The following is a 13,487-nucleotide window of genomic DNA, read 5'->3' on the forward strand; positions in this document are numbered from 1 at the left end:
AGGACATGATTTTAAAAAGTAAGTTATTGAGATCAAGAATTAAGGATAAAAGGTTAGTAGGTAGTTGAGTGTTATCGTAGTTTCCCTTTTCCCCAATGTCTATTAATTAATATGTGTTGGTTACACTTGTTTTGTACATTTGTGATTTTGTTGTCTCTTTTTCTTTCTTACTTTTGTGCATCAGTTACATTTCTTTTGAGTCGAGGGTCTATCGAAAATAACGTCTCTAATCTCTAACCCGTAAAGGTAGAGGTAAAGTATGTCCCTACCAAAATCCACTTGTGAAATTACGCTAGTTATGTTGTTGTTTTTTGGTAAGAGGGGGTTCTAGGATTTTAAAGTTTATGAGTTCGTACAACTATCTTAAGTTAATATACCGTAATAATTGAGGCTAGTGTCAAATAAATATAAATATCTAGTGGATTTCTTACTATATATTTAAGGTCAAAAGTTAAAAGGGTTCATGTACATTGTACTCTAGCTCCGCCTCTGCTATTAGTCACGCCATTGTAAATGTAGCTATCATTTGTTCTATGAATTTGAGCCAATTTGTTATGAATTAGACCATTTCTTGTGTTTTTTTAAGGGTGAATCCCATCATCTCTGTTAATCAACGGTAGCCAAGATTTTAACTTTATGGATTCTAGATTACGACTTCAAGTGGTAATAACTAGGTTTTAAATTTGATGTATGTACATATTTAGTGAATTTCTTAATACATATATACATATTTAATGGATTTCTATATACATATATACTTAGATTGAATGGTATTTGACAAGCATGAGTAACAAAGTGTCTTACTTTACCATTTTTTCGTGGTAAAGAAGATGTTCATGTACGCAAACATTACCTCTGCCTTTGTTAGTACTACTGTGTTAATGCCTTTGAATACTTTTACTTTCTTCAGAAACAAGAGTTACATGGGATAGAAAATTAGTAACTGAGATAGCTATTGAAAGTTCTATTTCCAGTATGATATTTCTATGATATGAAAAAATAGATGTTAAGCCTTCAATTATATACAACAAAAAATGAATAAATTTGACACCTAAACTTGATTACCTCCATTGTGTTAAAAGTCATAGTACTCAAGTAGCTAAGTTCCTAGCCCCAAAATTGATATCCTTGTAACAGGTAAGGGGAAAAAAACAAGAATTTGCTTAAGCAAAATTTCCAATAACTTTTCTATGACGCTTTTTCCTGTCTCTCCCGCGCTTTGAGGGTACCTTCTTTAATCGCTCAGTAACTGAACTTGACGTTGTAATGTTGCTTGAGGTCTGCGGGGTTTTATCAGGTACAGGCGGTGGAGGATGAACAATTTCAGGAGCAGCAGGGGGAGGTGGGGGAGACCAGTGCTCAAGAATGTCGCGGTGATACCCCTGTAGATAACAAAAAAGTATAACAGATAGCCAATCTATTACATCCTATCATATAACAGAGATCCAATGTATAATGAACTGAAATTGTCATTTTTTGAGAAGAAGAACAAAAGAAAAAAGAGCATTTCAAGTATAAAATGTCAACTCGAGAAGTAGTCACGTATCATGCAACTGCACATTGCATTTTTCCTACGAGGACCATAAGAATCGCAGCATATGAAGATCTAGAGTGAATTCAAAAAGAAATCTGGTACTGGGAGGCGCATCTCCTTTTCTTTTTCCTTTTCCATTCCATTATCAGAGCATAGATCTTTTAAAATCCAAAAAGCAAAACACAAAAGATCACCTGAACCACAAAGTTACGTCTTTCACAGTCCAAGAACATATTCAATGTCCAATTTGTCTTTGACATTATCTTGTCCCTCACAATGGCGAAGCTAATTTGGTCTCTTGGAGTAAAACGATCCACTTCGTTAAACCAAAGACAAGCAAAGAGATTGGAAACTGGAATGTGCTCCCTTACTACTACACATCCCTCAGGGACATCTGCATGTAAAATAGTATGCTAAAACTCGAAGAGAAAATGTCTATATCAGATTTGTGAAAAAAATAAAAGAAAAGAGGTTTACATCATTACCACTTGTAATAGGAAGTTTAGCTGCGGAATAAGGAGTTAGACCTTCCTTTTTATAGAATTCAACTTGAAAGTCGATGGAAGCATTGTCAAACTTTCCAGCAGCTTTGTTAGCTTCTGCTTCTACAAACACATCAAAGCGTCTATAATGCTTTGATATTGCAAAGCTGACATTTTTTCTCCACAAGAACCTGAAATCGAAACATCAGTTAAAGTAAGGTTTTGACTAGCAGTTTTAAAGAACAGAAGCTCTGCATCACTAGCCCAGCATTCAATGTTTGCAGACTTTTATGATAGTTCGTTCCCTTGTAATAAATAGGGCCATTTAGCACTTCCTCACGTTTGCTCTTAATCTAAGTCATGCAACAAGAGCAATTTTCATGTATGACTTATTCATCTTTTTGAAAAAGAAACATGTATAACTTATTTATTATTGTAAGGTGTCAAAAAACTGCAAAAGCATTATCGAAGGTGTCCAGAACGCGTAAGCACTGTTCATAACACAGAAAGATCAACTTTGATATGATAAAAATGATTGAAGATCTCCAGGCTATAGCAAATCAGAGAGGTGATTAAATTATTGGCAACAAACATTTAGCATTTCCAGAAACTTTACTCTTTTGTTATTACCTTTTCTACAGAAAGCTGATAAAAGCATGCGGAGGCTACTATGATTAAGAGCCGCCAGCACCGTATGCTTTATTATAGTTGATTCTAGCTAGAAACTTTTGGTGAAATGATCTAGTGACAAATTAGGGGAAGAAATGTCCTACACCTTTTAGAAGGTCATATGGGAGGCTCTACAGAATCCTGTACTGTTATTAGTCAAGAGACAGAATTCAACCGAAAGATAGCAACATCATGGTTATTGCTTTGAATATATGGAATGGCGTATTTAGTCTTAGATGTACATGTACCTTTCAAGTATTTGATAGGGATCGACAACCAGCTCAAGTTTTGCATCAATCCATAGAGAATAACGAGCATTGGGAAAGAGCCTATGAAGCAGAAGCTTTGGAACCTGAAATGTCAACAAATACAAATTAGTCAGAGAATTTTACAAATGATACCAGTCTAGGTTGGTGAACTTGAAGCACTCAGCTATCATAGAATGAATGGTTATCAAGTACAGAAAAGCTTTCCAATACAATTGGAGAATAATTCATGAGCATATACACATAGCCGATGAATACTGATTGAACAAAAGTTAAATGGGATAGGGAAAGAACAAACAGTGCCTAACAAAAGGAAGTTACAAAGAATAGAGCCTTATTGCACCAAAGGGCGTGGTTTGGCGGCCAATGATGTGGGTAAAACCCATGGGAGGCTAGGGTTCAAATCCCAATAGAAAGAAAAAAAAACACTAGGTCAGTGTTCCCATCTGCCTAAGCCTCGGTGGCAAAGTTACCTGTGTTGCGGGAGGTAGCAGGCACCCAGTGGAATATTCGAGGTGCATGCAAGCTAGGCTTGACAACACCATTGTCGAAAAAGAAAAACAACATAGCCTGGTCATTTCAATCCATATAGAAAATGCAAAGTACGATACTAAAAGGCAATCACGCAGATGAAAATAGAGGGAGAAATAAGTGATCATAATTTGAATGAAAAGCAATCCTAAAAAATGAGGCATAGATGTCAATAACTTGAAAATTCTGGAATTACCTTTAGGGTTGGGTTGGGTTGGGGCATAGGAGGGAATTGGTTAGTGGAAAGCAAAAAGAGAAGAAAATTGGCACGTACTCCTTTCAGTTCTTTACACAGATATTATCCTTTCAGTTCTTAACATAGCTATTCTCCTTTCAGTGATATGTACTTCAATAAATACTCATCCCCAACTAAATGCTTGCAAATTTTAACTATTGTTCAATATAGTTGATGTTATCATTGAGAATACCAACCTTCCCGTTTCGCCTCGGATCATCATAAGGGAGGTTGTGAACAGTGACAATTCTCCATAAGCCAATTCTCATGGAACCATCTAGCTCACTAGAGTTTCTTAAAAAATCTTCTGTTTGTTCATCCACAAACATATGGAAGCAGACATTTTTCTTGGCATATTCGCTGATATTTTTTGGTTGCCTTATCAAATCAAAAGCGCCTGTCCAAGAATGTACTTGTTACAAATCACAGCCAGCAGTTTCAACAAGAAATGAGTCAGCATGTGAACTGAAAGATCCGTACCAAATATTGCTGATGCCACAATGACACCTCGACAAGATTCCATCTCATTAAGGTCAGAATCATCAATGTCAAAACCTGTTTGATGTCCAGGCCTGATTCCTTTAACAAATCTATCAAATGGATTTGCAGAAGAATAAACAAACAAAACGAAGTAAGACGCATTGTGAAATGTGCAATAATTTACAACTCTATCCATCAGTATCTTGATGAAGCCAAACGAAAAATTCAAAAAGAAAAAAGAAAATAAGGTGGGTGAAGCTTTATACTACAAGAACTGCACAGGCGGAAAAAATATCATACCCGCAATGCACATTCATGGAGTCTCTTACATCATATGAATCATTCCTTTGCATCAGTGAAGGATATCCTCCAAACTCGGGTTTCTCTGAATTTTCTTCATGAATGTAAGTCAAATTGCTAACCCCAGGAGAAAAGGATGGTGCATCAGGCATTAGTGAAATTGCTTGTTCAACAGGGAGGTAGCATACTGGACATGCTGAAAGAATGTAAACATCCAGTTAAGAATCTGCAGTTTACATTTTCTCACCTAAACAGTCCATCAGTGAGAAAATTTGACAGCAAAATGACATATTTAAAATCCTATGTCTGAAAAGTGTATGAGACAGATTTTAACTTACGCCTTGGTCCAGTCCTCTTTTTATCTGTGGGCGGGGGTGGCAACGTGAAGCTTTCACATGGATTCCCAGGAGGAAGAGTGTATCCTTTAAAATATACAGGAGGAGGAGGTTGGATAGTCAATGCACTTTGTCCAGCATTAGTTCGTTCTACCGACTCAATAGTAGTAGAATTATCCTTTTGTCCAGCTTCTCGAAATAACCTATTGCCTATGGAGAGGTTACTTTCTTGTGCTTCACCTATGAAAGAGTTGAAAATTGCAGAGGCTGTCAGAAGCCAAAAACAAAGTGATGAAGAACATTGCCATATTCTATCACCCACATCATATCGAACAACCAAATCAACTCATCTATTTATCCATCTCCAGGAAGAGGATTAAAATAATGTACTGTGTTAGATGAGAATCTTCCCGTGTAAGCCAGACATAATCAGAAACTTACCTTATCAAGAAAAGCTTAAAAAGAGCCAAAGATAAATGCCATTAAACGAGACAACGATTCCAGCATCTAGCAAGCTCAAAGCTTAATTAAGATGACAAACAACACAGATTTTAAAATTGCAACATAAAGCTATATAAGATTGTTAATTCTGTAGTACCACGTGTAATCAAACATGTTATTTCCCTGAGGGTAACGACAAACTGTAACTCAAATTTCAATCAGCACAAATCAAAATAGTATCACATTGAATGTATCAAAATAAAGTGTGCTCCACTATGTTGGAAGTTTAAGGTGGAGCCCAAGTCCTAATCAAACAATCAGTCTATCAACAATACCTCAGTCTGACCTAGTGAAAAGATCCAGAAAGCAGCAATGTTAAAAGATTAGAGACCAAACCTTTGTCAATAAGCACGACCCATAGGAAAACTGCTAGTGAAACTGCACACAGTAGAAGCATCCCCACCTTCTTTCTTGGTGCGAATTTGTGAATCCCGGGGAACAATCCTTCTTTCTCCTTAAACATATTTGGTGGCTTTCAGAGTGTAGTTTGTAATGTAGCAGAATTATTGCAGCAAAAGAACCATAACTTCCAGAAGGACAGAAACCCAATGACTCTGTAGTCATTGTTGTCCCCTCAATCCTCCTACTTCACCTCTCATTGTCCTCATTCCTCTCATACACATGCAAATGTTATCTTCCTAGTGTTCAAATCTTGATACAAAACTCACCTCCTAATGCTGACTACTTCAACAAAATCCCCCAAAACTGAGAAAAAAACCCACTAAATTCGACAAGAAAAACGAGACCCAACTCAACAAATGATCACTGAATCAACAATTAACCCAAAAAATCCAACTTTTTCCTTTCTAAAGTTCAAATCCTGGTACAAAAACTCACCTCTTAATGCTGACTACTTCAACAAAATCCTCAAAACTGAGAAAAAACCCCACTAAATTCGACAAGAAAAAGGAAACCCAACTCACCAAATGATCACTAAATCAACAATTAACCAAAAAAATCCAACTTTTTCCTTTCTAAAGTTCAAATCTTGGTACAAAAACTCACCTCCTAATGCTGACTACTTCAACAAAATCCCCCAAAACTGAGAAAAAAACCCCACCTAAATTCGACAAGAAAAACGAGACCCAACTCACCAAATGATCACTAAATCAACAATTAACCAAAAAAATCCAACTTTTTCCTTTCTAAAGTTCAAATCTTGGTACAAAAACCTCACCTCCTAATGCTGACTACTTCAACAAAATCCCCCAAACTGAGATAAAAATCCCCTAATTTCGACAAGAAAAACAAGACCCAACTCACCAAATGATCACTGAATCAAAAATTAACCAGTAAATCCAACTTTTTTCCTTTCTAAAGTTCAAATTTTGGTAGAAATTTCACCTCCTAATGTGGACAACTTCAACAAAATCCTCCACACAGAGAAACAAACCAATAAATTCACCAAAAGATCACAGAATCAACAATTAACCAAAAAATCCAACTTTTTTCATTCTAAAGTTCAAATCTTTCCACTAAATTCATCCATAAAAAAAAACCCCAATTCACCAAAAAACAAACTCCAGAAATAAAACCAAAAATCAAATCAAGACCCACTATTCAATTAAATCTTACAAATCAGAATTGAAAAACAGTAAGCTGGTTCTTAAGGAATTCAAAAAAAAAATTAAAAAAATTCTATAGATATAATTTTAAAAGGAGTACAAGAAATATAACTACTATAATTTAGGAACTTAATTTTCCATTTGCATGGCGGATATGTTTGTATAATTTCTTCATAAACTATATTAATAATACTATAAAAAATAAATTAATTAAAACACAATGTGAATGACTTACCTTCCCAAAAACAAATCACATATTTATTTATATTTTTTCATTTTGAAATACGTGTCAAGTCAAATTATATAGATTAATATATATGATGGAAATATTTTGATCTTTAAATAATTAACTTTTTTGTTTTACTTTTTTATTTTTATTGATTAATCAAATAGTTAATTTTAATAATAATAACAATAATAGCAATAATAATAAAAATTTAAATTCGAGTTGAAATAGAGTTCTAGCTACTCTTTCAATGATATATATTATTAAGTGTACTTCTATTTTTTTTTAATTGTTTTCTTGATATTTTGATATTTTTATTTTTTATATGAAAAATGAATGATGATCGTGTTACAAGGCTAATTTTTTGCTAGGCATAATACATATATTTGCCCCTAAAATTGGCTTCAAATTTTAAGTTTGACCTCAAACTTTCACAGTGCACAAATAGGCACTTAAACTATGCCATTTTTCTTATAAATAAACACTCAAATCTTACATGAAAAAATGCGTGTTATGCACGTTTTCTGCGCGAGTTATGACTAATTTTGAGGCCCACAATGATAAATAAATGCTGAAATGAGAAATGTACCCTTAATATCCCTTTTATATATATCTTTATATTTCCAAATCAAAATCTCATTTCTCTTTCCTCCTCTTTCTAACTAAGATTTTTTTCCCTCTCTTTAAAACGATTTGTGTTCATATTTTATGCAAATGGCTTCTAATTTTTTTTGTCATTGTGAAAAAAAGCTATAATAAAGATTTCTTAGTCTGCAAACAATCCAGGTCGTTGATTTCTTGGATGTGAAGATGGTCGGGTATGGTTCCATTTAAAACATATTTTTTTAATTTAAATTTTAGTTCTCAAGATTTGATTTTGATAGTGAATTTGTTCTTCTTAAACAGGTTGAATGCAAGTGTTTTAGATGGTGTGAACTTGATTATACTGAACACGCTAGAATTGCTATTTCGGAATTACAAAAGAGGATAAAAAAACATGATGAAGAAAAGAAAAAGATTAGGAGGAAATATCGAGTTCTGTTGATCATTGTGATACTATGTTGGATTTCTAGAGAGTTCTTTATGTAGTAAATGTTATGTAGATTGGTTGAAAAAATTATGTCAGAATCGTTTTGTTCGTAATGTAGTTTTCTTTATGGGTTAATGGCTGTCAATATCTATTGTAAGCAATCAAAGTAATGGATTGAAATGCACTTTTTTTAGAGTTGACAGTTTGTCATTCAACATTGGCTTCAATATTCATCACTGTACTTCAATCGATTAGCATCATTCACACACTTTCATACTACCATGATTCACACACTTTTGTACATAGTAAACACCTAATATCAAGGCAGCCTTAATATCAATCATAACAAACACTAAAAGGCTTCATAAAACACAACTTATCATCATGAAACACAACTTAACAAACTCCAAATATTTGTCTATGCAAACATACATCAAAATAACAAAATACATCAAAATGATCAGTAATTGGAGTATGCCTTTACAAATAGTTATCAAAATAAACAAAACAAAGACCTCCTAGATCAACATTTATACACATCATTAAGACTTCGAGCTCTTATGGAACCCACTTTCCCTTGGATTTGCTTTGCACCTTTGTCTTTGACAATTATTGAAGTTGATTTTTCAGTCATTGCATCTTTTCCTTTCCATTTTAAACTAGGTGGCTTGAATCCAAGATCAACATTTGTTTGTGATGCATCTTTAAATGCTACCCTTGTTCCACTTGTGATAACTCTTTCACTTGATTTCACTGGTTGCATAATCCATAGGTCATTATTTAGTATACCTAAACAAAGATGTAAGAAAATCAATTAAAGAAGGCAATATACATACGTTAATCACTTGTTTTCCAGTTTGTATATCTGTGTAAACACCAAATCTCACATCTCTTGTTCTTTTTCTTCCAACTGAAGGAGTTGGTTGCATTCCAACTAAAGAAGTTGGTGGCCTTCCAACTGAAGAAGGTGGTGGCATTCCAACTGAAGAAGATAATATCCATTCAGTTGAAGAAAATGTTGCCCTTGCAGTTGACTGCTTCTTTTTTCTTCCTTTAACCTTTGAAGTATCTGCATATAAAGAAGAGACATTTCCAGTGCTAGGCTGCCTCAACGGTGATTGTGAAGGCTGCATCACTGGTGGTTGTTGAAAAGGCCTTATAGACTGTTGTGTGGGCTGTTCAGAGGGCTGTAAAGACACAAAATTAGAAGTATAAAATTGATTCAAATTTAAAAGAAAGACAAAAATACTTATCATTGATTTACAAGTTTTTTTGTTATGCCCAACTTGATGGCATTTGGAACATGACATCTTCACTCCATTCTTTGATGCTTTCCCCCTTTTTTTTTTCTGGGTTCATCTTTATCTTTTCTTGTACATCTACCTGGTCTTCCAGGCATTGACTTCACTTCAAGAGGCTCAACCGGAAGGTTATTGGTGTCAGGCCACATTACCATATTGGAGATAGGTTGTAAAAAGTACTTATATGCACTTAGTAATGTATCTTTTTTGTACCAATGTTCCACATAATCTTCTGATTCTTGCCCAATGTGATATAAGGCACAAACTGCATATTGGCAAGGTATGCACCTCAACTGCCACAACCTACAGCTACATGCCTTTCTAGTTATGTCAATTATGTGTCTATACTCTCCTTGGATTTAAAATCCAATGTCATGATTCCAATTCACCCTTAGTGTCCTGCCAATCTCTTTGTTATCTTCTTAAATCAGTCTTGCAATAGGTGAAATGTCACTGTCCAAGTATCTGCAAACTTAATCATATCTCCATGCCTATCCATCATTTTATGCCTAATGTCTTCAAGCATACTAATCACAAATTTATGTCTAGGACCAACAATCCATGAGCTAAATGTTTCACACATTATTTTTCACCACATCACACTTTGATCTTTCACTAAATAAAGTTCCGCACCAGTATTCATTGTTATATCCAAGAATGCCTCACATATTTTATGACCCAATTTTTCCATATATTCAAATTCATCTATCAATTTTACCTCAAAACTAGGTTTGGAGCACTTTCAAAATGCTTTTCTCCTTTTCTCACCTCTCCATCTTTTTTGCCAGTTTGCCCAAATATGTCTTGCGCACATTCTTCTTTAGCATTAGGAAGTAAGACTTTCACTATCACCTCAAGATCGTAAGTAATATAAAATTAATAATTTTAAGGCACACTTTATTTATCACACACACTAACAACATCACTTACTTCACACACTAACAACATCCACATGCATTGGCAGTAACTAAGAGAAATAAACAAAAACAGTAGCTAACTTCACTTGTTTCACACACTAACAACAGGCAGTGACAATAACTAACAGTAAAAACTTACAGCTTTATCAAGACTGTTATGCCACTTCACAAGACAATAACACAAGTAACACAAGGCAGTAAGTCAAAATAAATAAATAAAGGCAGAATAAATATCTTTTGCATGTCAGACATGACTTTTATGCCACTTCCATCACCAAATTGCAAGTCTTCAATGATATAGCTTAAGAACCAACTCCAAGAGGTGTTTAGTTTCTTGATCGACCACAACCCAAGCTATTGGAAACATTTGATTGTTTCCATTTTTTCCAACAGCCACGAATAATTCTCCTCTACAAGCACCCTTTAAAAAGCATCCATCCAATCCTATAATCTTCATACAACCTTCCAGCCATCTATTTTTCAATGCAGCAGAACAGACATAAAAATATTTAAACAAGTATAAGCCAGAGACTGTTTTATTTTCAGTTCTAACCCAACAAGAACTCCCAGGATTTGTACTCTTAATCATATCAGCATAGTCTAACAACCTTGAAAACTCAAGTTTTCAATCACCCAAGAACTTGGCAATAACATTCATTTTTGCCCTGTAACATATTGATTTTTCCACTTTTAATCCCCATTCTTTTCTTAGTGCCTGTTGAAGCTTATGAACTCTCATGTCAGGCTGAGATATTATTCTATCCCTCGTCTTCATTTTCATATATGTGGTTGTGCATAATCTGTTCCTATTCTTTGAAATACATCTATGAGCAGGATAGTATTTCTTTACAAAAAAACTTCCAGAATCTTTATCCAAGCTTGCAAAGATTTTTTATTTACACTTCCCTTCACATTTTACCCTAACTCTATGAGGTTCATTAGGTTTAAGCTTTAACTGAACCTTATGTTGAACAACATAATCAGCAACAACTTTCTAAATTGAGTTGCACTCTCAAATATCATACCCAACTCAAAGAAATAAATGGAAGAAGAAGAATCATACCTCAGTTTGTTGCTTTTTCTTCTTGAAGGTAAATCAACACCCGATTGTGCTAAAATATCTAGCTCTTCATCACTATCTTCACTTGGTTCATCTGATGAATCAAGAAACACTTCATCACCTCCCAATTTTTCATTATATTTGGCTGCATTATTGGTGAAGATATTTTCAAATCCCTTATCTATGCCAACTTCTCCAAGCTCAACACCTTGATCATTTGAGGTTTTTTTAGTTCTCTTTTTTTGCTTTGCAGCTTCATTCTTTTTGTCTTCCCTAAGTTTTTCTCTAAAAGCTCTCAGTTCTTCATCAATTTAACTGTCATCATGATCTGGAACATCATCTAAGTCATCCTCTTCAAAGTAAAGAGAATCACCATTTTCTTCCTCTAATGGTTGTTCAGCTTCACCTAGCCCATTTTTACCATGCTCCGTGTGTGAAATTCTAGAGCAATTTCTCAATTCTTGATTATTTTTTTCAATATAAAATGGTCCCAAAGTAGTTGTAGCGGTGGACCCGTCACATGCTTCAAAAACAACTTAATAGATTACCCACTCCACAAATTTTTAACAAAGTTATATAGTTGGCTGTCACTTTCTAACTTAACAAAATTATGAGTTATAGGGTCTTCAGTTTAAAAAGCATCAACTTCATTATACCCAATATCTTTTGTATAAGATTTCAGTTCGGTCAAAGAGAAGTGGGCCTTATGTATGTTGAATACGATGTTTCCCAATTCCGACACATATTGACCTTTATAAAAGCGACCTCCGTGGTGAAAATAGCTATAATATGACCCATATATATAAATCTGTAAGAAAATAACGATTTTACACTCATGGTGACAAAAAGATTCTACTTTGTAATCAAAGAAAAACTTTCAGAAGAGCAAAATCGAGGCATACCTGAACTAAATCGAGGAAGATGAACAAATGAGCATCAACTTCAGTAGCAATCTTGAATGATTTTCCCCTTTGATTCCAAGATTTTGATTCCCCTGATAACCTAGGGTTTTCACCTTTGAGCTGATTGTCTTTGATTCACAATCGGGTGAAATGTGAAATGAGTTAGAAATACCTCTGTATATTAATTAAAATTAATTTTTTAGTTCTTAAATGACGTGTAAAATATTTAATTAGTTGGCAGCTATTGAGTAGCTCACTAATACACGTGAGCGCGATTGCATTTCACGCTCTTTGGCTTCAAAAATCGCGTGTTTAGTTATAAAAAAATAGATAGTTAAAATTTCTATTTGTGCATTGTGAAAGTTTGAGGTCAAACTTAAAATTTTAAGCCAAATTTAGTAACAAATATATGTATTATGCCTTTTTTGCTATATAGAAATTTGCATTGAAGTAAGTATAATTTTTATTATGATTTTGTTTTTTTAAAATAAAATAAAATAATGTACATTCAATTACGTAGATGATTTTTCTTAACCTTCTGTTGAGAAGAAGATAAAGAAGTTAATAGCTTTTGTTTAAATGAAATTTTCTTGGTAGTAATTCACATAATTGATTTTCTTGCTATTACGTACTGATTTGAATTGAGGTAAGCAATATTTACATTCTAATTTTGTTTATTGTTTTTGTTAAAAATAAATATTTTTTATTATGGAAATAAAAACTAAAAGATTAGCTTTTATTGAGAACTTTAACCGAGCAATTTAGCTTTCTAAATGTTTAACTTTTGTTAGCGTTTTTATATTAATATTTTATTAAGATAAATGTTCATATTAGTTTATATTATTTTTTTGGCTAAGATCTATTTATTTGATTCGATGTTGCAAGAATATTGAACGAAGATAAGAAGTTTGAGTAAATGATAACGCAATAGCTTTTGTTTAAATAAAGAATTTCTTGATAAGGAGTTCTCTTCATAGTTATTACATAATTAATTTTTTAACTACATTATTAATTTACATGGTATAAACGATAGAAAAACTATAATTACGTTCTTTTATTTATTTTATTCAAGAGAAGTAACAATTAAATTTGTAAACATATAAATGACTTTGACTTAAATTTTTATTTAGTTTTGAAACAAGAGTATCGTATA

General features: G+C 33.6%; 1 protein-coding gene and 1 long non-coding RNA gene across 2 annotated transcripts; both read right to left on the reverse strand.

The window, feature by feature from the left end:
- Positions 1–949: 949 nt before the first annotated feature.
- LOC107032038 lies at positions 950–7,114 on the reverse strand. Its single transcript, XM_015233592.1, has 9 exons — positions 5,670–7,114; positions 4,836–5,072; positions 4,498–4,693; positions 4,198–4,307; positions 3,915–4,114; positions 2,934–3,037; positions 2,020–2,207; positions 1,729–1,928; positions 950–1,382 (listed from the first exon to the last, which is right to left on the reverse strand). Exons 1-9 carry the CDS (start codon positions 5,794–5,796, stop codon positions 1,164–1,166), a joined length of 1,581 nt encoding a protein of 526 aa, XP_015089078.1. The 5' UTR covers positions 5,797–7,114; the 3' UTR covers positions 950–1,163.
- A 1,453-nt stretch (positions 7,115–8,567) lies between these two features.
- On the reverse strand, positions 8,568–11,862 carry LOC107002077. Its single transcript, XR_003574820.1, has 3 exons — positions 11,436–11,862; positions 9,042–9,341; positions 8,568–8,943 (listed from the first exon to the last, which is right to left on the reverse strand). It is a non-coding gene; the product is annotated as an uncharacterized LOC107002077 (long non-coding RNA).
- Between the last annotated feature and the right edge of the window lie 1,625 nt (positions 11,863–13,487).

Source organism: Solanum pennellii, chromosome 10 (assembly GCF_001406875.1).
Source record: "Solanum pennellii chromosome 10, SPENNV200".
NCBI lineage: Eukaryota > Viridiplantae > Streptophyta > Magnoliopsida > Solanales > Solanaceae > Solanum > Solanum pennellii.